At 47.2% G+C, this 27,292-nt stretch overlaps 1 protein-coding gene across 2 annotated transcripts in view; it reads right to left on the bottom strand.

Annotated features, from left to right (window-relative positions):
* CACNA2D2 (calcium voltage-gated channel auxiliary subunit alpha2delta 2) overlaps positions 1-27,292 on the bottom strand; it is a 211,778-nt gene that overhangs the window by 104,891 nt on the left and 79,595 nt on the right. For both annotated transcript variants that reach the window (XM_036390790.2, XM_036390792.2), the window contains exon 3: positions 24,265-24,381. In XM_036390790.2, the coding sequence (XP_036246683.1) occupies positions 24,265-24,381 (117 nt within the window). The remainder of the gene's footprint in view (positions 1-24,264; positions 24,382-27,292) is intronic.

The raw sequence follows: 27,292 nt of genomic DNA, 5'->3' as shown, positions 1-27,292 counted from the left end.
TGTCACTGGCCAGCTCCTTGCTCCCAGAGCCAGCTGCACGATGGCCCTTAACTGCCGAGCTCAGCCGAGCGCAGACACCAGGCACTCCCCAGCCAAGCTGCCCACGGACATCGGCCTGCGCTTCTTTATAGCCCAACTGCAGATTTAGGAGCTCTGAGCTGGCTGTTGGCTGCTCAGCCTTTCCACACCCGTCTGGATTTTGACATTACAAAGCGTGTTTGACTCCATGAATACTCCCAGAATATTCCTGCTGGCAGTTCTCCCCTCCTGCCCGCCCATGCTGGACACTTAAACCGCAGTTGCATTTTCCAGCTGGTGGGTTGGTTTTACTTATAGACTCCTACCAGTTTTCCAGCTGAGCTTTTGTTCCAGGCTGTGAGTTCAGCTTAATAATACAAGTCAGGCTTTTCTCAGTTGTCTTTTGTAGAACCACAGCCTGACTTTGAAAGTCTTGGGCCCATCTTCCAGGCCACTCTCACTGCAAACAGTGCAAAGGCAGTGGATGTACTTGGTGGTCAGGGAATACCCGAAGGGCTGAAACTCAACAGAGCTAAAGTTTACACATCCGAAAGGAAAAAAGCCCTGTGGGTAAGCAAACCTGACAGTATTTTTAATCACCACGTGCCTCACATAGCACACAGCCATGTGTGTGCACATGCAACACAGCTTCCACCCCAGCTCTTTAGGATAGACACTTACAGTGGAAATACTTCTCTCATTTGTCCTCTTATCCTGCCATGTTAGAATGTGGGCTTTCCAGAAGAAATGTAATCAAAATATTCCCACGCAAAATAGCTGAAAGCATTATTGAGGGATATTTTTCAAATCTCAATTAGAAGCAAGCTATTCTGTAGTCTCAGTTTTGCTTCAGTCTCAGATCAGCAGGGATGTGGCATTTTAATTTCTATAAAAGAAAGGACAAATCTCAATACAAAGAGAAAGGAAGAAGGCAGACATGCTGAAAAACAAGAGGATAAAAGGAAGAAAATCCAGCACAACTGCCCTAAACAGAACTAGCACAGCACAAGGAGGAAAAAAAGAGCAGCAACCATTTTCCTTGGTAATTTACTTAAGAGATTGAGAGCATAGCCCTAAAACTGCAACAATGATTTTTTCTTAGAGGACAAGAAAACCTCCAGGCATGGCTGCCTGGAGACAAGGAAACCACATTCACTGTACCAACACTGCAGTGGGTTTGTGCTGTGGCAGTCCCAGAGTTCCCCAGGGAAGAGCCCTGCTGTGCCCAGCAGTGTCCATGCACATCCAAACACACACTCTCACATGTGAGTGTGTGCCTAGGAGAGAGTTCCCAACCCAAAGACTTTCCAGCCTTATCAGACAACAGAAAGCCTGTGACTACCATCCACTGGAGACTTTACTGGGCTTTAATTGGGAAACAGTACAGCTGGAATTCTGCAAGGCAGCCACTCCATTGCAGGGAAGGCATCTGCCCTCATCTTCCCTCTCTCTGCACATTTTTTGAGTTAAATGGATGGATGCATTAAACTGACAATTTAATCACCAGCTGCCACACAGAGGCAGAGGGAAGATGGGGAGTTACAGCTCCCACTTCATTCCTTCCTTCTCCCACAGTGCCTGCACACTGGGGGACACAACACCCAGATGAGACTCCACATGCAATGGCCTCAGTACTATGGAGGAGAAATGACAAATCCACTCCCTGTTTTCATAGATGTGAGTTAGGGATTTAAAAACAATCCCTGCATTTTCACCCTCCTGGCCAAACACAGCTCCAATGAAATGCCTGTGACAGCTGGAGGCTCCATCCATGCCACAAGCAGCGAAGCATGGAGCAATCCCACTGGGCATGGCTGTCCCACCATGGGATTGCAGCGGAGGGGTAACAGGGTGCCCTCATCTGCCCCTGATGAGTGTCAGCCAACAGTGTTGTAACCTAGAGGGTAAATAAGTTATTTCATTTGACTTCTAGATTTTGTGGCCATAGACTGCTGGGCTAGTAGCCAAGGCATCATTTTAGGGGTGCAGAAATTGCCTCCCAGGTGAGGAGCACTACACTGGAAAACCACACAGGGAAGGGTGGACACTGACTGAGACAGTCCAAGGCAGAAGCTGTGTTTCCTCCCCACCTGACTGTGACCATGCTGCCTGCTTTTATGGGAGGGAAATGGGTCAAGAAATCTGTCCTGGCAAAGGCCACAGGCAAGGTCTCTGGGACACATCTGGATACCTGCTGCCCAGATGCTGGGCTAGGTCACCCCACCTGTTCTGGAGGTTGGCAAAAGGCCTGTTTCTATCTCCATTACATCCAGCAGGAATGTCAGATTGTTAGGAGCAGTGAAGATTGGTGGAATCCAGTAGCATGCAAGTGAAAGGTGCAACTTTACTGACTTCTGGGGTGGATTTACCAAAATGTAAAAAATGTGAGGCATTAAAGCCTCACCCCTTTCAGAGATCAACTTCGGTGCTAAACAGCACCAGGGCTCTCAGCTCTACGACATTTCCAAAAGGCCAGGGTTTGAAAAGATGATGTCTAAAACTTTTTGTGTTCTACCAAAACATAAGGAGTTGTTTCCCCTTCTCTCTGTCTGCCTCTGATAACAGATTATTATACTTCTCATACGACTTTATGTTCAAATCACCCAAACATCACAATCAGGCTTAAATGCAGGCAATCAAATAAAATATGCATTTCATAGACACTAATTTCCACACACTGACTACTAAATTGGCACAACGTACTACTGTTATCCTGAAAGGTGGAAATGAAGGGGTCAAGTTCTTTTTATAGACAGAATGGGTAAAATGCATGAAAAACTACTGCCGGCTTAAGAAATTCTTTCATTTTAAAAAAGGCTTGGAAAGTAATAACAAAGTGGAAAGAGAGAAGAAGCACTGAAGATACACACACACATCTCTTATGGCAAAATTCTCATTAGAGTAATGGGCTTATTTTCATGTCTCCTGTTCACTTTTCCACTTTAATTCAAGATATGTATTTTTTATCCACCAGCTGATGGAGTTGAAAAGGCAGGGTAGCTGTTTGGCTCAGTCACTAAGGCAGGTGTAATAAAAGACACTCCTCCTCCCTACTATTTGTACTTCATGGACACAAAGCAGTTTAGGGCTCAGTAGAGCAGGAGATGCTAGGGTGGCTCTCCAGAGAGTCACTGCCAAGTGGTCTCAGCCTGTGGGGGGTTTGTAAAGCACTGATGGGAAAGTTTAATGCACCTTTCTGGAAAAGCACAGAGACTGCTCTAGTGAAAGTGGCCTGGAGTCCCATCAACTTTCACAGCTGAAAATGGTCTGGAGAAAGACCCAACTCTCCTCAGCTGGATACTGCAACTACACATCTTAAAGAATATGTCTGCAAGAGAAAAAAAAAAAATCCTGGCTTCACTAATTGCCTTAAATCTTCCCAAAGTAAGAAAGAACAGCCTTGGTCATTTATCTTCTCCTCAGCTCAATCTGCAGATATTCACATTGACCTTGAAAGCTTCCATCTCTCAGACAAATGCAGCACCACAATGGCAGCACTGCCAAGGGAGGATTATCACAGCCACCACAGACTCAGAGCTACTGCTCAGATTCACAACAAGCTCCCCCTCATTCTTCTGTCTTGCTGAATTTCTTGCTCTGACAGCATCTTCAGGCAACAAGTTCTATCAGTGAGCTACAAGCTGTATTAAAAAGCATTTAACTTGCAGCAGACCTGTTGCCTTTTAATTATACTGGGTGCCCTCTGCTTCTGCTTTCAGCACAGAGGCTGACAGGACCAGCAAAAAGACTATTTTAACAGGCAAACAGCACATTAATGGTGCTACCTCATTGTCTCTTTGATTTTCAGAACTCAATAATCTTAATCTGTTTCATCTACATTTTAAAACTGGAAGAAGTGTGATCTGGGGAATTAGACTAATTTCAAGCCTTACTGAAATAGTGGAACAAACATTAAGAGAAAAGCCTAAAAGGATAATAGAATTGAACAATGAACACCATTATAATGAGACAAACTTGATTGCTTTCTTTTATAAAATTACAAAATCAGTAATCAGAGGAAGAAGGTAGACGTCACATTGGTTTTTTTGTGTAGCTTTGATACAGCACCTCAAAACCCTGTACTCAAGGACAAATTACTGTTGTTTTCAGTAAGAGTGTTGTTACTTTAGCTGAAGGAGCAGAAACAAAGAACACTGGGTCACTGTTTAGAGCAGAATCCTCTTAATTAACCCTTTATAAATAATTAGCAGAGGTTACGAGCACGCTGTGGAAATGAGCGGTGTGTGTTACAGATGGTTAGAAAACCCTCAGCACACTAAATTCCAGATGATAATAAGATATGGCTGTGAGCAACCCACTGACCCCTCTTCTGTGAGATAGCAATGAATCATTCATCCTCCCTTTATAACAACAAAACCACAACACAAAATTGTGTTCAAAAGACCAAATCAGAGAGGGATGCAGTGGATGTATTCCTATGCTGAGCTACTGCTTCTCCATGACTTTCCCAGGAAGAGAGGGAGGTGGGGAGCCCACTGCCTGCAAGACCAGCACTCCTAACACACAACTTGCTTGGCACTTCAGAAAGGCTGAAGCTGTAGGAAAAAAGAAAATCTTAACTCGAATTTTGCTTAAGTAGATGGAAAAGGGTATCTAATGGGACACACCACACTTTAATGCTTACAGTGATTGAGGAGTTAATGTAGAAAACCAATTAGGAGACTACAGTAAGGAAAGACTGCAAAAACCCACTTCAGCTACAGACTGAATGTGCAGAAGAAACCTTTTAGGGAACAGAAAAATTCCTCTTCACTATGGCTGCTCCTGGTGTATTCCAAATTCTGCAATTCTACAACCTCTTTTCCTTTTTTTTTTTCCTTTCTTCACTACAGCAGAAGCTCTGGATTTAGCAAAGCACTAAAGGAAATCAAACAAACCACCATGCCTAGAGAGCACACACCCTGTCACAGCCCACTGGGGAAAATACTCTGAACCTATCAGAATCCCAGATTCACTTAGCCTCACCTGAAAGGCCAGGTGAATCCCATACTGGTGTGACTCCTGTGGCCTGGAGGCACCTGTTGAATTTACTGGAAAGATCAGTCAGATTGATTCTTCCACTTCTCTAACACGTTGCCCTACACATGCTGTCATCAGTTTTGCTCCTGTTTAGTTTCCCTGCTTGGCTGCTCTGCAAGTGAGGTCCAGCATGGGGTGGTTTTACCACTTTGACTCCTTTGTTTCCACCAGGCTCCTTGGAAAAAGCCTCTTGACAGCAGCTGGCACAGCCCACCCAGCCAATGCTGATCGGTGCTTGCTGCTGCTCTGGCTGAAAGGCTGGGCTGTTTCCTACAGCTGTGAAAAAAGCCAGTTTAACAAATCATGTATTATTTTAGCTCTGGCACATGAAACCTGCACAAGACCTATGAAGTAAATGGGAGGCATGCTGTTCTCCTGATGATTTTAACAAAGTCATCTGTAAGACTCCCTCCTCCAGCCTGGCTTAGCTGGAAGTCAGGAGCAGGTGTCCTACGTGCTGCCCACAGCTGGTCTTCCACCACTCCTGCACCACCAAGCACCTCCTTCCTCAGTTCCAAGCCCCTTTAGTTCTCACAGACAAAAAGAACATCATGTGCCCAAGCCTGGTCCCCATTCAGGTGGGGCCACTGAGTTCTGGCACTGGACTGTGTCCAGTTGAGTCCAACCCACAAGGACAGAGTCTCCACTACTCATCTGTTCACCTGTTTAGTGTTCAGCAACCCAGCACTGGGCAGTGGGAGTGCTCAAGGATGGTCACCTGAGCATCAAGCATCAGTTACCATCAACCCTGATGGCAACTCAGCACCAGAGCATGGGAGGTGTCACCACCAAGAGGGAGTGTCCTCCACTTGGTGACATCCAGCTCCCTGTTGCAATCCATGGCCATAGGCTGGACGTGTAGCTATTTACATAATATTTTTTCCTATAAATGAAAGGAGGCTAAGAAGTCATCTCTTTAGAGCAGGAACACTGCAGTGAGATGAGGCATCATCTAAACCACAGGTTCTGTGTGCAGGGTATGCCAGAAATGGAAATCTGTGGGCAGAGGGTTATGCTGGTTATTGATTCAAGCCCATGTGTTTAATGGGATGCAGGAGCCAAAGAACAAAGGAAGAAAGAGGCACCAAGCAAACGATCACGTGAAGGAAAGTCTCTAGACAGAAGAACAGACAGGGATCCAGAGTGAAGGAGTTTCACCCCTGGAGATATCCAAAACCCAACAGACAAGGCCCTGACCACACATCTAACCAACCTTTCTTTGTGCAGGAAGTTAGGCCAGAATCCTGCTGTATTGCCCAGGATTTTAAGAACAGTTTTCAGAGCACTGTTCTAGCAAGAATTTCATGCAAGTGTGAGCAAAGATGCTGTATCAGCAAAACCAGCCCTGGTGTGGATCTCACAAGGGAGGAGAGCATCACTGGCCCCATCATTACTTCCTCCTCTTAATGAGGCAACCCACAAGCATGACAGCATTTGCTAAGCAGCCAGACCAGAGCAGCAGCAGTGCCAAGAAGGTTTGGGTCCAGACTGCTGGGAGGCATTGCCTGCAGAGCTGCTGCTCCATGACATCGAGTTGCTCTCATCCCATCATCAGTCACAGCAGAAAGCTAAAGGCAGGAGAAAAGCATGCAGGGACAAAATCCCAGTTCACAGGCTGTTTCAAGGAGTGCAGTAAAATTTGGCTTGTTTTGGTTTTCGCCACCTTCCTCGTTTGTGTGAGATGCTGGAAAAGTTGTGACACTGATCAACTGAGCAACATTTAAAGATCAGATTCACATACAAGTCCTGAAACCCCCACAAGAAGGACAGTGAGGGACCTGGCATTCAGATTTGGGCTACAAGAGCCTTTCAGGTCCACAGCAGAGACATTTTGCATACTGGACACTTGGAACATTCTACAAAATGTCTATATTCTAACAGAGAAAGGGTCCTCCAGGAATGTTCCTGCCAGGGAAATTCTTATTCTTAGGAGCCTACAAATGATATTTTTCTTTTCTTGTTGGGATGTCCTTGGAGGTTAACTGTTATGCTATCTGCCTTCACTAGGGAGAGAGGTAAAAAAATAAACAGAAAATAAAGCAGAATGTGAGATTATAATTCCTTTTGCACCCCAAGTAGGAGTGGAACCCATCTCCCTCTCCTGGCTGTGCTCCCCCCTTCTCCTCCCACTGTAAATGGCAGCTGCCGCTGATGAGAGCCGGCCCTTGTGTGCTGGGGATTAGAGAAATCAGCTCCTGCAGCCCCAGGGAGCCTCAGCTAGGAGAAGGCCTGCAGGTTTGGATGGGAGCTCCAGAGCTCCTTGCAGTCGTTACTTCTTCCCGAGGAAAGGGAGGATGGCTGAGATCCTGCCACATAGGATTCGTCAGACATTCGCAGTGCTCCCTGGAACAGAGAACAGAGCTGCCCCAGTGCAGCTCAGACAAACATAGCCTGATTTTTTCAGGAAACCCTGTGGTGAGATTCTCTGTGGACAAGTCAGGATGAACCAGGTAATCCTGACAGGGATGGTGTAACTGTCCCCATAGGCTGACCTTCAGCAGAGCACCAGAGGAAAACAACTTCCCAACAGTCCTTGTCTTAGAGAATCTTAGAAGAATGATGACTTGCACTGGTGACCAGAAGGCCAAGGAGTCTGCAAACAGAATTCCAGAATTCACTACTCCCTTTCCCTTCCATTCAACGTTTTCCACTCATTCCTGGCCAGAGAAGAAGACAAATCTCTGTGATGCATTTATGTTCTGATCTTAAAGCTCTTTAAGTCTAACAGACCTTAGTGACTTTGATTCCTGAAGAAAAATGTTTTTAATAGAAAGACAGCACCACTGCTGCCAGGAGCTCTTGAAAAGATGAGTAAGCACACACATATGTGCCTTGCAGCCCCAAGGCCTTCTTCACCTTCTCACCCTCACCACCTGCACCCACCTTCCAGGGATGTCTCATCCCAGTCACTGCCCAGGGCTTACCCTGCCTAATTATAAGATTAGGACAATCACAGGATCTCCCCAGGAGCAGCTGAGTTCCTGGGCAGGCTGCTCCAGCTCACCCTGCTTTGGCCAGGGGTTCAATGGGTGATCTGCACAGGTCCCTGCCAGCCTCAGTGACCTGGTGACTGATTCATGCTGCTCTGGGTTGTGGCACCCCAGCCATGTGGCACTGGGTTCAGCAGTACAATGTCACACACATGTCCTGCCCACAGGGCTTGTTGGGAGCTGAGCATGCAGGACATGGCTGAGACCTCTACCCTTGTTAGTACAGAGCCACCAAACCACAGTGTCCCTCTGATCCAAGCTGCAGTGCCCCAGTACCCTCACCTGCTAAGATCTGCACACCCTGCCATCATTTTCAGCCCAAGACTAGAGCAGCAGACTCTAATTCACCTTCATTGAGGATGAATTTTAAATAAAATTCAAACTGATTAATGAAGAGGAGGTTAAGCACTTCCAATCAGGGTGGCAAGAAAAGTGCTAGAACAGTAAAACTGAATCCCAAACTGTCTCTCTGCACTTCTTAAAGCTGTATAACTTCAGGGGATTCATCTAAGATGCTTCCCCACACCCCTGTTACTGTGGATGAGCCTGGCTGATGGTCCCAGCACACTGAGGCTCACCACACACAAGGTGTCACAACACACTTCCCTGTGGGACACCAAACACTGAAAAATACATATCATCAATAATGCAGAGCAAGAGTTTCCTTTCAAATTATTTCCACCCATTTTCCCCATTCTGAAAATTTCATGTTCACCTCTCTGGAGCTGAGACAGCACAGTGCTCTGCCCTTCCTGGAGCATGAGAAGGAATCAGCAATGGTCCCCAGAGAACTCCCTGCTGTACACCATGCTAGGGAGCAGAGAAGGCATGTTTCCTCCTGGGAGCTCTTTCACACTTCCAGTGCAATAGGACACAAAGGTATTCGACCTAGCTGGGGTGAATACAGCTCTCTGTGGAGATTAGAGAGCTTCTGACTTAACTGTAGAGACAATAAACTTCTCTGTTTCTCCTGTGGGATATCCAACACCCACACCTGCATAGAAGAGCAGCCACAGCCTTTCCTCTCATTACTCTGATGGTACCAAAGACAAAAATCCGCCTGGATTTGAAGCAAAATCTTCCCATTCCCATTACTGTTGGCTTCACCCCGTATCCAAACTCTGAAAGAATGTACAATTTGGAATTCCACAAAGTTCTCCCTTGCCAAATCTTTTGCAAGCAGCCAGAGCTCCAGGCGCTCACAAGATTTGCAGTGTGATAGTTTAACAGAGCAATCTTGACCAGGGAAAGAGAGGGAGAAGATATTTATGGAAGATAAAATGTAAAGACTTAGATTTTGGTATGTTACACCATGCATGTCCTCATGTAAAGGAAGTAGTGGTCTTTATCCTGAAGGACCCAGACAAATTGCAAAGCCTAAAAGCAAATTTCCCTGGATGGATCTGTAAGAAGCATTCACAACATTGAACCATCCTCTTTGTGAGGAGATTCTCAGATTAAGACACTTCTGCATTATCTCTAATTTGTGCAAGTAGTCTCAATTTCCCACTTGAGTCCTGGGAGAAGCCACAGAACCAAACACCTGCACCCACAGCCAGGAAGCTTCAGAAGACTTCTACAGGATGTTTTAGCAAAATGGCAGTCCACTGGGATTTGTGAAGTATTTTATCAAATATATAAACCAAAGATATTTAGAGTCCTGAGGGAAACAGCAAAGCCAGCATTAGTCTGAAAGGCAGCCCTGGCAATAACACATATGATGATAATAGGACCAGGAGGCAGGGCATGACATAGCACTGAGGGAGGCAAATGATGGGTGGCATTGTCTTCATGCACCCAAATTTCTCCCCAAAACAATACAGATGTCAAGTGTGTCCAGGAGTGAGCAAGAGGCAGCAGGAAGAGCTCAGGCTCATCTTCCTCAGCACCTGGCTTAGGGCCCATTTCACTGAACCAAACTCAATTTCATCCTTCAATGTTTCCAAATCATAGCTCTGACTCCTGCACCCAGAAGATGTCCAGATTTTGAATGTCCTTCAAACTGGCCAAGTCAGTGAAGTTTTTTTTTTTTTTCAAATCAAGTCCCAGGTCTGCACTTGGCAAAGAGGCAGAATTGAAGCAGAAATAATGTACCTTGATTTGAGACGAGGCAGAACTGACGTGGATCTTCCCCAACATCCCCTGACTGCTCTGGTGCTGGATCAAGAAGCCTGTGTCCTCTTTGTTAAGAGATATAATAAAGCAAAATTGCTGTCCTAAATATTACTAAAGCACTGGCTGGCATGTTTAATAAACCTTTCCATTTGGGTAAATTAGCACTCATCTGGACAAGTGCTGAAGTGCTGTTACTTGAAGGAAAAAATTCAATGCTCGGAGTCTAATTTAAATAATTATCAGCATATTTCTGCTCTGCCTGTTTCACTGAAATTACCAGGAGACTTGATGCAGTCTGAGTGTAAGTGCCTTTTGTCTGCATGCAATTTATTGACCCCATTTCAGTTAAGTTTTTGGGCCACTCATTGCCATGCTGGAGCACCAGAACCAAAAAGGACTTTATGGCCAGACAGAGTAAAATCAGTAACAACTGATCTACTTTTACCCAAATCCCTTTCAAGAGCTATAAGTTATTTCCTCGTGTTCTCCACATGTGGTGGGTCTCAGATCTGGGAGAATCTGCTGTTTGGGGACCACAGATATCCATGAGGAAGACCAACACACTGACTGGGGATGATGGTCACCCCATCCCTGCCAGCCAGGCTTCAGGTGTAGACAAACACGGCCTCACAGCAAACCCGTGCAGTACTGGGATGTGTGCTGAAATGCTCTTGCATATCCTCCAAAACCTAGAGTGTGGATACCAGCTCTCCAGCACCAAATGCTTCATCCTACAGACCTCCAGCCATCCCATGGCTGTGTTCCATAAGGGACACAGCCTGGAGCAGCAAGCAGCCACAGGCTTGGCTCCCAAGAACAGAACAGCCCTAGGGATGCAGCACTGACCTTCAGCTATGCTCATGCCAGAAGGCCTCAGTAGCCCAGCACATTGGTCACAGGACTAATTTTATTTCTAGCAAGGAATATATAGAGAAAACTCTTGAATTGTTTTTCTTCCTTTTTTTTTTGTTGCAAAATGGCAGTGGTATTTGTGCCTTTTCTTCTGCCCTAGCTCCAAGACTGTCAGCAGAAAGCATCACAAGACCCAAAATGCCCCCTTTTCCCTGGGAGCACCTCCAGCCAAGCTGCCAGCAGCGCTGATTTGAGGTATGGAGCCACCCCCTGTGGAACTCTGGGCAGCCCTGGCACAGGGTGGTGCTGCCTGGATGGATGAAGGTGACGCTCCTACCCCGCTCCCCTGGCTGTGTCTGCATTCCGCTCGCGATCCCACCATCTGCACCTTATGGCTGCCTGACGAGGGAAGCTTCCCTCCAGGGCACCTTCTGCAAACCTCACAGCCACCAGCTCATCAATCCCTGCCTCTCATCAAAAGACAAACTTATAAACAGGCCCAGACGCTTCTCCCAGGTTTAATGGAGGCAGCTCAGAAGCTGTGATCGTTCGATGTTTTCCAATGATAGTGGTGATGCCTGAGGCCAGCTATAATATTACCATGAAATAAATCTGCAGTGATATAATTAGCAGGGATGCTATTATACCCAGGTTTTAGGGATGCTCAGCACAGAGGGAGAAAAGCAGCTACTCAGAATGGGACCTTGCAGAGGTTCTGGGTTTGAGATGGGCTGGGAGTAGGAGAGACACAAAAACTCCAATGTCAAGGCAGTGTGGACTTTCTGCATTAGTCTGCATGCAGAATTAATCTAGTTTTTTAATAGCCAGATGTTATGGTAAACAGAGGTCTGTGCAAGTCTCAGGGTTAAAGCTAATTTTCTCCTTGCCACTCCAGCTACCTCTGCCCTGCAAGCAGCTGTGGAGTTTAGGAGGCACTTGCAAAGCTCCTGCTTCTTCCAGCATCCAGTCTGTGATGTGCTTGCAGTGCCCTAAACTAGGATGGGAGGTGGAGCAGGGAGATGCAAACCAACTCAACTCTGCAGCCCAAGTCTGGCAGGAGGAGATGACTGCTGTTTTCTCTGCATCAAGAGAACAACACCCTGTTAACTTTGCCACTGGTACATATAAAAGGTAGACAAATACCACTAGGAACATCTAGGGGGAAAAGACAGAAGAGGCTGGGTGGAAAATGGGATGCTGCTCGTATCTGCAAGGAATAGCTAAGAAAAGAGTTGGCACCTACACAGTGTTTTCTGTTGCTTGCAGATGTAGTGCTAAAAGTAAGAGCACAGAAAAAGGATAGAACTAGAGAAAAATATTTTAGGATCAATGGTTATGGGGGAGAGAATGGGAAGAACAAAGTCAACACATGCCAGGATTGATCCTCAGTTTTGACACAAAATCCTTATGGCAGTTGCTGAAGAGCCACATTCAGGGAACATGGAGTTCCTGAGGACCCCTGGAAGGGTTTCTGCCCCCCACACAGGACACAGATTCGTGAGCTGGAGCTCCTGTGCCAGTGTCTGCATGTTATGTCATGGCTTGATTATAAAAGGTGACATGCTAGGGCAGAGTTTGCACCAAAATCAAGAGATCATCCTTTAAATGTGCTGGGCAGGAGATGCCCTGGAGGAAGACCCTGAAGCAGACAGCCTGCCCTCAGCTAAGGTTCAAAAACTCTTCATAAGTTTTTAAGTGCATTTCCAAATCTGCAGTCAAATCCTACACCTTCCCTCTTTTTTGCTACAATAAACTTTATCTCAGAATGTAATCTAGTAATAAAAATGGTTTTAAAATTATCTGACAAGCACTAGAAACCCCATTTCTTTTAGAGTGACAACTCTATTTACAGAATCACATACATACACTCTGGTTTATAGTCTATGTACACACCAGGCCTTCAAGATTTGGGATATATCCTTCCCATCCACTTGCAAGAATCAACTCCAGTCATGAAAAGAAGTTCTTCAGCAGGCAGAAGGTAGGAAGAAAGAATGCTTCTGATGCTGGGATCTCTGCTCATCTCCCAGGAGAGGGACACAGAGGGATGGGCAGTTTCCTCCCCTGTATATCAGGGCTGTCTTACTGTACTTGAGCAACTCTCCCAACTCCAGGGGCCAACTCTCCAGCAAGAGCCACAAGCTCATCCCTGAACAGGCCAGACGGCTGCTTTGGTTGAGGGGAGGCACAAAACAGCTGGGCAACATCACACAGGGAGAAGATTTAGGATGTGTTCAACTCTTCCTCTTTCAAAAGGGTGCAGAAAATTGCTAAACTGCTAAAAAAATTCACATTCAAAGCCTGAAGTGGCCAGGGAACAATAGCACCAAACAGGAGCAGAGCTGAGAGAAGGAGCTTTGAGCTCCAGGGAGATGCTATTGTCCTAATCACGCATGAAGGACACCTTGGAGCTAAAAGTTCCAGAACTTAATTAGGAAGCACAGCTCTTATTCCAGGGTGTATCAAAGACAAAGAATGATCTCTCCAGGCCTCAGTTTCCCCATGCATAAAGCTGGAGCAGTCAAATACATCGACACAAAGGGAATACAGCACTTGCTGGAATGCACTTGGGAAGCCACACTACCACTATCTTGAATTTTGCTTCTCTGCTCCCACACTCACCCAAGCACAAGATTCTTATCTCCTCCTCCCCAGGCTTCCCACTGCTCCACAATGCTGACAAGCTCAACACCTTCCATATCTTATCCAAGTTCCTCAATTTCAGGCAGACCAGCAGAGACATCTTCATCTGTGTGAGTGGAGAGTGAGGCAGGGCTCAGATGAGCCACAGGAGCAGCCCGGACCGGCGCTGGCTCCCTGCATAATTAGCTGATATAAAAGCTGTGCCATCTACTGGCATCCCGCTGAAACACTGCTCCCATCAAGTTGTTGTTGCTCCAACAGCTCTTCGTGCAGAGCTGGGGTGGATTTCACTCACCCTTGTGCAGGTAGCATCACACAAGGGGCAGCCAAAGACAAAGTTCACTTTTGTCTACCAAAACCAAGCAGCCACTGGAGACCTGTGTTCAGATTTCACTCCCAGCCCTTAAAATCCTTCACTTGCTATGGAATTATTAGCTTTACTTATAGGATTTTTTTTAATTATCATGCCTGCAGAAAAAAACAAGCTAACCACCATTTAAAATCAGCTCCCATTATTATGCTTAAAATTTTGGGAAGACATTTTGGCAGACACAATACTGACCTATAGCTGGCAGTCCTGCACAGAAAACTAGAGTTACCCCTTCCATCAAACCTGTAGGGTACTTCCAATAGCCCTTACTGCAGTCACCTGCCCACTTTCAGAGATGTAGCACACCCTAAACAGCAGAGGAGGGACAGAAACCCAGGGCATACAGGAGCTACACCAGCCCAGCAAACAGGGGCAGGCAATCAGACACACATCAGGCTGGGTCATGGAGGAGCTCCTGTGCCCTCACCAGCACTGCTGCAGCCCAGCTCTGTCTGTGAAGCTGCTCCAGCTCCCCCAGTTACCCCAGTTCCAGCCCCTCATGTCCCAGTTCAGCTGGTGGCTCCATGAGCAGCACCAGGCAGGCAGGCAGGTGCACAGTTAAATATTTTCACTCTCAACCTTTTCATGTTGCTTTCACTTCAGATCGTGCATCTGAATGCTGACAGATTTCTCATTGCAAGTCTGTATTAAGCTGCTTTTTAATTGCATTTTGACGGACCCAAAGGCCAGCAGGCAGAAGGGCACTTTATTTTTTTCCAAGAACATTATTTTTATTGTAGAGGCAGGAAAGGTTTCCATTAATCCTCAGCAAGCAGACAGCTTCCACACAGCACGCTGGCTGCAGGGACGGCCGCTCCAGAGCACTGGGATGATTTGAGCACTGTCTGCTGGAATATCAAGGCTCCCAACAACTCCTCTTCAAAGAGCAGATGACAGGCTTTGGCACAAAACTTGCATTAAATTGATACAATCTCTTTAATGTTATCTCTGGCTCTTTATCACAATTGTATGTGCAATTTACATTCTTGTCGCCTTTTTTTTATTAAGATTTGCTAGATCCTTATCACTGATATTTTACACATTGTTGTAGTGTCACTCAAACATTTAATGGACATCAGCTGCTCTGGGAATATAGAATAGCTCCCTGCTATGGGGTAGGGGGGGATGCTGATGGATTTCAGACCCACTCCATGAAAGCTTCAGTGGATGCAAAGCAAATTCCTGTGGGACAGAAAGCAGGGTCCTGGTGGGCACACCCCAGGGCAGGGAGCACACTGTGCCAGCTCCTGTGCCAGCACAGCACCACGTGCCCGGAGCCAAGCTGAACCCTCATCATGCAAGGCACCTTGGGGGCTGCCTCTGCTCCTCACCTGCAGCCAGCCCTGCTGTTCAATCACTCCTGTGCAGAGACCTACTGAGATAAACTCTGCCAAAGCTCATCTGGGGTGTGAGGGCTGCAGAAATGAAACTTGCTAAATCCACATTCTTTAGGGGAAAAAAAAAAAAGAGAGGGATTTGAAGAGAGCTTTTGAGACAAAAAAGCTTCATGCAAGTCCATTAACCTCCAGGACCAAGCCTCCATCCCCTCACTCATTAGTCTTTAACTTCACTACCTGCCTGTAAACACAGCTATACAAATAACTGATTTTAGTTCAGCCTGAGGATGAAACCCTTAAAAAATAATCCTCATTCCACCTGAAATAAACTCAAAATGATTCACTGTCCCAGGTCAATTACTCCCATTCAATATGAGTCTTCCACCCCAAAAGATGCATTTGAAATATTCAAGGGGAAAAGCATTAAACAAGAATAAATAGGTTGGAGGTTTTTCTGCCCAGGATCTTGGGATTTGCAGAGCTCTCTGAGGATGTACAGCATCATGGAGGGCAGGGGCTGAACCCACAGGGACTGAGAGCATGCCTGTAAGTGCAGAAGCACACACTCTATGAAAACCTACAGGAAACCCTGGGGAAATAAAGATCCCCCTCTCACCCTCTCCCACTGTGCAGAGATTACAGAGTCACAGGACAGGGTGCAGAAGCAACTCCAGGTACCAAACTGCCATGGAAATGCATTTTCTCATGCCAAAATTAACCAAGAAAATTCAAATAAATCCCTTTTTCAGTGACATGGTTTCTTTTATTTTGCTATCATTGCAAGCATATATTCCCAATCGTGTTTAAAGGTTGTTCTATAAAGAATTAAATGATAATTCCCTTCCCTAGCACAAATTCCCTCAGTGACCTCCTCCTCTTCTGCATCACTCACCAGTTTATATCTATATCTATCCTCCCAGATAGACCAATAAGTCATACCCATCTGCTTTTACCCTTTCAGAACCTCCAAATGCCTCCTCTTAGAGCACAGCCCTGCCAGACCTTGGGATCCTGAGAGGGAAAGGACCAAGCTGAAGGACCAGAGCTCTGAGAAAGCCAAGCTCTACACCTGCTACAAATCCCCTGCCCACACCAATGGTTTCAGCCATCTCCTCCTGTGCTGGAAAAAACAGGAAAAACTGAAAAACAGCATGGAAACTGCTGTCTAATACGAAACACCCTTTAAGGACTACTTCATCCTTCTCTCCTCCTGGTCTCAGGGGTGTCTGGGCTCCTCACAGCAAGGGGTGCGGAGTGCAGGAAGGCAAGGCACACACAGCAATTAAACCCTCCAAGAAAAGTCAGTTCTTATTCCCAGGAATAGAGAGCTCCTATTCCCGCTCCTGTGTGTGCAAACCAGGCTGGCAGCACTCAGAGAGAGGCTGTGAGGGCAGGCTTTGCTCAGGCTGAAAGCCCAGCAGGGCTGTGAGCCGCGATCCGGGACGAGCGCAGCGCTCGGGGAGGATGCTCGGGCAGGGAGGAAGCCATAAACCTAAAATAAATCGCTGGGCAAAGGCAGCGAGTGCAGAGCTAAGTGCTACAGACCTGGAGCGTGAGAACCAGCTCACCTCTTGACAGGGCAAGGGACCAGACGGGTATTTCAGTCTTCAGGAAGGGCAAAGTCAGGCAAATATTTATTTGCGCAGGGAAGGAAGCTCTGCTCTGGGTTGGAGAGCTATACTAAGAGACATCATCTTGTTCACAGAGCTGGTTTTGCCTCCTCTTTTGCTTTAGGGCCCTGAAAGGGCATAGAAAAGCAAAACCAGACAGGTGTTTTCTTTAAACACCAGCTGTCCAGACTTCTTACAGCAAGTAGCAGAAACAACAGCCTCAGTCTGTCAAGGGCAAGGGAGGACAAAGGTTTCTTCACCTGTTCTTTACCCACAGCCATGCACAGGGCTGGGGATCTGCTGTGGAGACTCACTGAAGACCCTATCAGGTCAGGACCATCAGTTTTCACTCTCCCATCTGTGATTCCAGATGCACTGGTGGCACCGAGTCCATTCCTTGTACGTGTGCCACAAAACAGGATCATCCCAGGAGCTCAGTGTGAGCAGTGCCACAGGGACAGCAGCCCCTGGGTCCTGGCAAACCTCTGCTGCCCCAGAGGGCACCCAGCAGCTCACCAGGTCGCAGAGCCCATCGGGCTGGGCTGCTGCCAAGTGTTCATGGGAGAAGAAAGGGAAACGTTCAATGTAATCTGCATGAAAGTGCAGGAAGCCCTAAATCGTGTTAGCACCATTAACGCCGGTTACATCGCTCAGCAAACTGGCCCAATACAGGTTTGATAGACTTGTTACAAACATCTGATTGTTCCTGATTAGATTAGACAATCAACCCCCATCCTGGTGTGTGGGCATTGTTTAACTCCCCTCTGCAATCTGTAAATTAGAATTCCAGACCTGGGAGACTGGATTCAAATTGGATTACTGGAGCAGGTCCAGCACAAGAACAATTGTGAGGCAGGAGAAGGCACACACACACATATGCACAAATGAATAAATAAATAAATAAACAAACACACGGGGACTGTCAGCCAGGATTTGATTAGGAGCAAATCAAAAATAGAATTAAAAACAAAAACCACCAACCAGCAATTACCGAAGAAGTGGGAAGAGGGCTGGATTTGTCACTATGAAATAAGAAAGCACAGAGGTCCTGCCTTTAAATAGTTTGTACTTCAGCACGTGCAGGATTGGTGATTGTTGTCCTTACTCCACCAACTCAAGAGCTCCTGTCTGTGGCCATGCAGCTGGAATGGTGCAGGAGTGCATGAGGCATGAAGCCCCACACCTCACCAAACCCACAGGCTGTGTCAGAGCTCACCTGAGCTATGTTTATTCCCTCTCTCCTACCCCATTTTGCTGTCTAGGCAAGACAGATAACATGTCCCTTAGCTGGGACCCAGCAAGCCCCAGTGTGACCACTGGTAGCCTTCTGACATGCCCAGAAGTCCCCCTTCAAGTCAAAGCCAGGGCTGTACCACACTGCTGGAGGGAAATCCACCAGGGTTTGGCCCCACATGGTGCCGGCCAAAGTGAACCCCGGTGCCTTGCAGCTCAGGAGGGCCTCCCTCTCCTGGCCTGGGAGCTCTCCAGTTAAACACTTCAATGACTTCACCTGGTTCAACATCCTTCAGACAGCTCCACAGTGCAGGGAGATGGCAACAGGACCTTGTTCTGCCAGAAACAAAGGAGAAATCCAGTACAGCCCCAGGGCTGCTTCTGCTGAATGCTGACTCTTTTTGCTGCCTGCCACCAAGACCAGAGGACAGCAACAACCCCAACAGTGAAGGAGAGAAGATTTCCTGATGATTTTCTACCAGCCCATGCTGTGACAGAGGTCAGTGCCTCTGCTGCTGAGAGAGGAGGGAGCAGGGAGATGCTCCCATCTGGGCTGAGAGATGCTTTGCTGTATGCCAATTTTTGCAGCTTGTCAGACAGGTGGCACTTTTTATTGTCCCTATCAGGGACCAGAAACTGATAAAGGCTCCATTCACCACAAACCTACAAGGGAAATCTCAGGGCTATCAGAATTGTTAAAGGGATAAACCTGTCCAATTAAATCCCCTCTGCACTCTTGATATATGCTTGGGCCAGGCTCAAATGGAGCTTGGAACTAGTCCCAGTTGAGCAGTAATGCACTGAGTGTTCAACAAGGACTGAAAGCACAACTGGCCTGAGCTCCTCCCTCCTGCAATGCCTCCTGACCAGCTTCACACTGAGAAGCTGATTTGGTCAGTACTTTGTGGTAACACACCAAACTCTCACCTCACCTTTCATCACAGGATCCTAAAGCATGGCTGAGTACTAAGTGCATCAACTCTTCAGAAGAAACATGCCAGAAAAAAACGCCAGTAAGTGGGAAAACTCAAGGCTGAGGAGTGGAAACATGAGACAAATCAGCAAAATAGGGTTAAGGCAGTACAAAACCCTAAGCACCTCCAGACCAGCCACCTTTTCTCCCAGCTCTTCCAACCTCTTTCCCTTGGGATCCAAGGTAAAGAAGGATGGGAACACCTACAGCCACATTACCCCAGGCTTTGTAGCCACAGGAAACCCAGCCAGACTTCCCTGCAGGATGCTTTCAAAATACAGGAAATCCCCAGTCTTGTCCTTTGTATTCTTTTTTCTGCCAAAAGAAAATGTCTAATGCCAAGTTTAGATTTTACTACTCAGGTTGCAGTAAAATCTGAGTAAAATATATTGTGACCTCCTACACCTTAGCTGAAGGAACAAGAACCTTGAAACCTACCACTGAGCCCTCCAGCCAAACCTCTGCTTTCCCTCAGATGCTCATTCCACACTGGAGCTAAATACACAGCAACAAAAATATGCTATTAAATGTCACAAAAATACAATTAAAAACCCCCACAATCCTTCCTCTTACTCCTGCTAATTGCTGTTAGTGCTCTCATCACCAGGGCCAAGGGGCACCAAACCTGTTGCACACACCTACATCTACCTAAGGTACATACAGATGTACACAGTACACATTATAGATTCTGGTACACAAAATGCCATTTTGCTGCACGTCTGCTCAACACATCAAATTTAATACTGAACACAGCTGAGGTCCACAGGAAATACAACAAACTTCACCTTAACTCAAAAGATTGTGCCAGTGATGCACAACCTGCAAAACTGAATCAGCTCTGTGGAGAAAACACCAGCCCAACCATGTCACCACTGGGGCAATGTGAGAGCCTGCAGGCATCCATACCATGGTTTGTGGATCAGCAGGGCTCTTTCTGGAGATGGGGGAAGGCCACCAGCACAGACAGTAATCTTTAGGCTGGTCACAGTATATGAATAGTTCACTTCAGGGCATAACCTACTCAGTAAACTGTGGGATGTGTCGCTCTCAGGAGGCAAAGCAAATTGTCTGTGGTTAAACATGTGAAGAATGAAGCAGTCAGCATCCAAAAGCAGCCTTCACAAGAACTATATAAAAAGGAGAAACAATCTTAAAACATATCCTAGGATCTAAAATTTCCACCTCTCAGCCTCCTCCTCCATCACATCACAACTTCCTTCTCCCCCAGTCTGCAGAGCTTCAGGAGAGAACAGACCTGGAAGCGTTGCTCAGGCACTTGACATAGTATTCTAAAAGAAAGGAAAAGTGCCCCTTGGGTTTGGGAATATGGACCCACACCAACCCCACCTTCAGCTGATGGTTTTCCATGGCTCACTTAGTGCTCCACCAACAGCAAACTCCAACATCTGGTCTCCCAAACAAGCTCCCAAAGAAGCCCCAGCCTGTACATATCTCTCTGGGCACATACAAAGGCAAAGAGGGGTCTGAACACACTGAAAAACTAAAGAGATAGGAAATAAAGTTGAAAAAGTGACAAATAATCTGCTTGGCAAAAAACCAACCTGATGAGTTCTAGTCTCAGATGATGTAAAGCCATGAGCCATCCAGCTGTGATTCCCAGCACAAGGAAAACCCAAGGGGGATTTGTACTTATTTGGTAACATGGCACCTCACTCCTTCCCACATCTTACGAAATCTTTTTTAGCCCTAACAAGGACAAGCTCATGAGTGTGGACAAGAGCAGCCCACTAAACTCCCTCCCAGCCAGGGAGGTCTATTAAGTCTATTGCTTCCTTACACCTCACTGTAGCTCTGGAACTTCCCCACAGTGCAGTACACTGGGTAAATGTAATGTCATCTCCTTCAGGAGTCACTCCACCTTAGTCTTTTACTTCCAATTCAAAGGAAATTAGATGCATTTTTGGTATTGAAGGCCATCTTTTTTATCTCCCCTCCTCTTAAATATTGGGAATAAAAAGCAGCTGGAAGTACAGAGCCCAAAGGTGACTGGGAGGCCAGGCTTGAAACAATGGAATCATCAAAGGACACTGAAAAAGGCAATTAGTGCTGGTGCAAATCCATGTCAAACAGAAGCCGTTTTGTGGAACATGGGGTAGAAGTCCCCCAGGATCCAGGTGTAAGTACTCCAGTGCCAGGTGGAACAGGTGGGGCTTGCAAAAACACCTCCCTAGGAGGTTTTCTGTCCCATGATGAGACTGTCATCTGATATGATGCTCTGGAACAAAAAGGGAGAGACAGCATCCAAATAACCAGCCCCTTGTAGGTGCCTTATTTTAGGAAGCAATTACCCTCTCTGCCACACACCCCTGGCTCCAGCACACCTCCAAAATGCACATGGGAAATCAGAGTGTCCTGTTAGTGCCAGACCCATGCCACAGTGCTGCACCATGGCTCTCAGGGCCAGACAGGTTCAGTTTCCTTGGGGTTGATTTTTGCCTCTTAGAAATGCAATACACAAGGTAAGAAACTGTATTAATAAATGCTCTGCACATAGTTTAATAAAGACACATTAATATTTTCACTTAGAAACAGAGGAGAACAGGTCCTTTGATGACTGGACTGAATCACCACCTAATCAGAGCAGTGCTCTGAGCTGTGCACCCATGGTGTGCCCAAAGGCTTGTGAGCACCTTCCTACAAAGCCCCACTGAGGCCCAGGCAGCATCTCTTCTCCCTCCTGCAGCAAAGGAGACAGGAACGTCTCCTGAGGAGAGCGAGCACACGAGTGACAGGGCAATTCCTACATCAAGGAGAGACTCCATTTCTCCCTCCTCACCTGCCCCTGCCAATACATGGAGTCCCACCTGACTCAGATGCTGAAAAATATGTTTCAAGAAGTCATCATCACTCTTGTGAGTCATGAGAGAAGAGGAGGAAATTACTCCAGGAGAGATGATTCAACTGAAGGGAGAGTTGAAACAGATGAAAACAGACAGGAGAATGGAAGGAGCTATGGGAGCCCCACTGCTTCAAAGGAGCTCAGCAAAATGTGGGAGAAATTTAGAAGATTCAATTTCTCTTCCCCCATCAACTTCCGCATTTCCAGATTTTGTTGTTAGTACCACCAATCCAAAATGGCAAGAATTTACATGGAAACTGGATGCTCCATCTGAGAGTGCACTCTGAGGGACTCCTCTTGAAAGAGTGATTTAGGAAAAGGGTTCATTGTTTCCTCCATGAAGACAGCACCATGTGCTGTTACCTAACCAGCACTGCCAGAATCACCCCTATGACAGGTGAGCCCTTCACAGAGCACCCGAGAGTCCTGCCCAAAAACCCAGAAAAAAGAAAGACAGTTGGAAGACAAACAAGTTATTTGTACCATAGGCACAGTTGAACCCTTGATCTAGGACCAAAAGATGCACAAACTCTCTGTAAGTCTGGGTGACTCAGAGCAAAGGGCAAAGAAAAACAGTGTGACTTGATGAGCTGAAATTCAAATGTCACAGTGGAGCCACTCAGCACATTCATGCTGTGTAACTCAGGGTTATTATCCTGTGCATCCCATGGGAGCCACGTGCTGTCCAGGTGTGTACCAAGTTTGCTACAACCTTCTGTCACCTGTGTCTTCCTCCAGCACCTATAGGTGCTGCACACCTCTGGAATGTTTAACATGATATATGCTCAAGTATGCACACAAACTGTATGAGCACAAGGATGCAAGTTCATGTTAAGAAGAAAACTGGTCTCCCTGATTTTCACTTCCACTATCCCAAATGCAGTGCTGACACTTTACACCCCTTTAGTCCCACTCCAGCTCCTTCCATTCAAGCTAAAGCACTTGGTGTGAGTCCCAAGCAGGATCATTCTTTACTTCCCAGGGTAAGAAACTGGGTAAACAGCAATCTTCTTGACCCAAGTCCCTACAGCTACCATCTTTGTCAGGCACTGTGGACAACCTCACACCATCTGGACACTCAGGCCAGACTTTGACCATCCTTGACTAAGATCCTATCTTGAGTCTTGAGTCTCCCCTGGCCCACATGGGTGTCCTGTGGTTCCTGTTGCATACGCTCTCCAAGCCACTTCTTACTCACTGTGGAGACCTCCAAACCCTCACTGCCTCAGTTACACCTCAGTTACTGCAACATCCCTTCTCTCACCACAGCTCATTTCCTGTCTCTCAGGTTGCAAGGTGACCAAGTCTTTTTGTCTGCAGTGCCTCTGTGGACACATCAGCTGTGTTACCTGCTCCAAGCCTTCCCCCTGTCCATCACCCTGCAGAAACCCTTTCAGCGGATCAAGCTACAAGCTGCATCCAGCTGGCCATGCTGCCAAATGCCCACTGTACAAAGCCACTTGATAAAGCTGTGTTTCAGAGAGGACACCTCAGCTCCTGGAGGGGAAGTCGCCATACCCCTCTGCAGTGGAGAAGGCTGTCCCCTCTCCAGGAAGGCAATCACTTGTCCCTGCCCCAGCAGCAGAGCACGGCCCTGCTGCCACCTCGTTACAGCCACTGCTGGGTTTTGACTGAGCAGCACCATGGATCAGGTCACCTTCCCTCACTACAGAGAAAATTAGTTCATTTTAAGGAGTGTTACAAAATAGCACAATAGATTGAAAATGTGCGCAGATACCCATGAGGGCAACCCACTCATGCTGTCACTCCCAGGGCTCAAGTCCCTGGCACCAGCACAAACCCTTCAAGAGCATCATCTCCTAAACAGGAGAGGCTCCACTTGTCCAAAACACTTCCATGAGCCATGGCAGGGACACTGCAGTCCCTCTGCTTTCAGTACACCCCCAGCTAAACGACTGGATCAAATCTGCTGCCAGGCTTTTGCTGTCACTTGTATTCTTGTGGCAGCACCTTCAGGTGTTTGCATTATTCTGGGAGGAGATAAAAAGCAAGAAGGTCCCTAGAGGACATCCCCACATGACACATGCTTGCCTCACGTGCTCCAGATGAATCTGTCCAATTGCAGGATACAGTCCCCAAAAAAGGTCACACAATCACAGAAATCACTTTGAAGCTGAGATCATACTGCTACACCAGCATCACCCCTCTTGTTTAAACAGAGCGTCTCCATCAAAGGATGAGCACACAGACCCATCTCCTTACCTTTAAAGCACGGACTTTCTTGGCCAAGAGGCTCTCAATGTCCCCTGCGACCTTCTCCACCAATTTCCTGGGCACATTCTCCTTGACTTCAAACAGGCTTTTATTGTCATCGTAGATCTAAGAGGGAAAGCAAGAGAAAAAGACAGTCAATATTAGTGAGGAGTACAGCAGCCTTCCTACAGAAAAGCTGATCCTCTAACAGAGAATGCTAGCAATGTGGATTAGGTAACAGTATAAGCTTTGGAAATGAGGGGAGCAAGAGAAGAAAGGCTTTGCAACCAGAAAAAACAGAAATGCAGTCAACCTGCTGCCCACACCACTGGCTCTACAGCTGCCTGCTTTCATGCTTGCAGGCAATGGGCATCCCACCCTCTCACTCAAAAGCTGAGCTGCACATCCCTGCCTCTGCTGAGCCACTCCTGTGGCACAGGCAGAGCCACTGTGCTTGCTGCTGTGCCCTCTCTCACCCAAAGGCATCCCCAAGCCACCTGCTCAGCTTGGCAAGTGCAAGCCCAGCTCTCTGCCCTCCCCCAGCACTGCCTGCAGAGCTCGCTGGGTGCAGGGCCTGGCAGTGCTGGGGCAGCAGGGCAGCTCTGGGTACCAGGAATGAGAGCAAGGGGATCACATGAAGCAGGATAAACCCCACATCTCTAACCAAGGCATAGTAATTTGGCACAAGAAATGAGAACTTCTACAGCCAGTCCAGAACTTGGCCAGGCTGTAGTGGGGAGAGGCACAAATCTATACCAGGATTGTCCTGAAGGCCAATGCAATTATCTGTGTTTGAATGTTTGTACCCAAAGTGGCAGCAATGGCCCACAGGCACATCACACAACTGCAGGGAACAACCCCAGATCCAAGGGAAGTGCTGTTGGCATCAGCACTGCCTCAAGAAGGGATCAGTCCCACCAGAAGACTCACCACCATGAACCCCTCAGTCACCTCCTCAGATGATTTTGTGACTTGTTAACTCCACCTGCCTGCAGACCCAACACAGGGTCAAAGGGAAGAGTTTATTGCCATCATCTGAGACTAGCAAAAAAAATTCCTCACGCCTTATATGTTCTTAAGTAAGGTGCATGAAGAAAAACCACAAAGCAAATAGGATTCTGCTTTTCTCTTTATCCTCAGGCTACTCTCAAATACCTTCAGCTGCAGACATGGAGACATATGGGAACAGAGAACCCTCCAAGGAGAGCTGGACCTCCCCAAGGAGGTAGCAGACTCCATGCTTAACTGCAAATGCCATGCTAAGCATGTCTGGCACCTTCCCAAGCTTGCATGATCCTCAGGAGCTGAATCATGCTTCCCACGGGACAAAATCCTCTCCTTGCTGGAACTTCCTCACAAGTGAGAGACTCTGCCTGTAAGAGTGGTTTGTTGCAGACCTGGCCATGAGGACCAGGGTTGCAGAAGCAATTTCTCATGACACATCTGCCCTGGGTGTCAGAGCAGCACCCAAAAAAACAGTAAACAGCCAGCTTCACACGACAAACACGTACCCAGAACCTCCTCCATTTCACCCAGGACTAAGGAGAGGCTCGGCCAGAGGCACCCCCAGGCTCACACCATCACAGCTCCTTCTCTTGGTGGAGCCAGCAAAAGTAAAGGTACAGGCAGGCAGGTGCCCAGGATCTGGATAGTGGCACATCACACAGCTCAGGCACATGATGAGACCCTCTGTAATGCTGGGAAACTACTCACTGCCCTCTCTTCTTTCTCCAGACCTTGTAATGAGCTGGAGTAGACAGCAGCTCCACTTGCTGAAGGCAGCTGACAGTGAATCCAAGAGCCAGAGCAGAGCCATCCCCCAGCTCCAGCCTCCCTTTTCCTTTCATAGGTAAACAAAGCAGTTTCTGAGGCTGAAGCCACAGGAGTACAGTGAGACTCTAAGCACAAGGCTGCTCTTTCAGCTGTGCACAGTCCCTCCAGAGCTGCTGGGTTAATCTCCAGGCTTCCACTTTGCTTTTTGCAGCTCTCACTGAAGCTTTGCTCTGCCCAAGCTCCTCCTTTCTTCCATGGCATTAGGAAATTCCTAACAGCAGTCTATTCCATCAACCTTGTGCCCACATATACCATTACTCCGTTCTAGATGTACCCCAGCAACTGCTTTTTTTGCCCCAAAAAAGCCTCAAGGGATTCAGGTCACCTGCCCTGGCTCTCAGAAGAGTTACCCATCCCACCTCTGTCAGTGGGGCAGCACACAAAAACCTCAGATCTGATAGTTTGAGCTTTCTGGAGAAAACAGAATTTCTGTGTAATTCTGTGGTTACTGACTTGCAAGAGCATGGCCCATGAGCCAAGAGCAAAGAGCCAGACACCTGGGATCCTCATCTGACTCCTCAATGCCCAGGAGACACACAGAGCATGGCTCCAGTGCCCTCCCCAAGGCTCTGCTCTTGCATGCTCCACACCTGCCATCCTTCAAGGAAAGGCAACCCTAAAACCTGATTTGTCTGAAATAGGCTTCACCCAAATCACTTTGGTCCCAAACCATCCACACTTCACATTAATTTGGCGACTTCTGTGTGACTCTGTGAGCAGAGGGACTCCAAAGAGGATGCTTTATTAAGAGAAGACATTTAAGAGGCATCCTCAGACTCCAGAAGAAATTATTTCATAGAATCGTTTGGGTTGGAAGAGACCTTAAATACCATCTCATTCCAACCCCTTGCCATGGGCAGGGACCCCTTCACTATCCCAGGTGGCTCCAAGCCTTGTCCAACCTGGCCTTGAACATTTCCAGGGATGGGGCAGCCACAGCTTCTCTAGGCACCCTGTGCCAGGGCCTCAGTACCCTAACAGTAATTAATTTCTTCCTAACATCTAATGTCAACCACTCCTCTTGCAGTGTGAAGCCATTCCCTCTTGTCATGTCACACCATTACCTTGCCCAAAGTCCCTCTCCAGCTTTCTTGGAGCCCCTTTAGGCAGTGGAAGGGGCTCTAAGGTCTGCCCAGAGCTTTCTGTTCTACAGGCTGAACATGCCCAGCTCTCTCAGCCTGTCTTCATAGCAGAGGTGCTCCAG

The sequence above is a fragment of the Molothrus ater genome, chromosome 11, assembly GCF_012460135.2.
Source record: "Molothrus ater isolate BHLD 08-10-18 breed brown headed cowbird chromosome 11, BPBGC_Mater_1.1, whole genome shotgun sequence".
Classification (NCBI taxonomy): domain Eukaryota; kingdom Metazoa; phylum Chordata; class Aves; order Passeriformes; family Icteridae; genus Molothrus; species Molothrus ater.
This window is presented reverse-complemented; position numbering and strand designations above follow the sequence as displayed.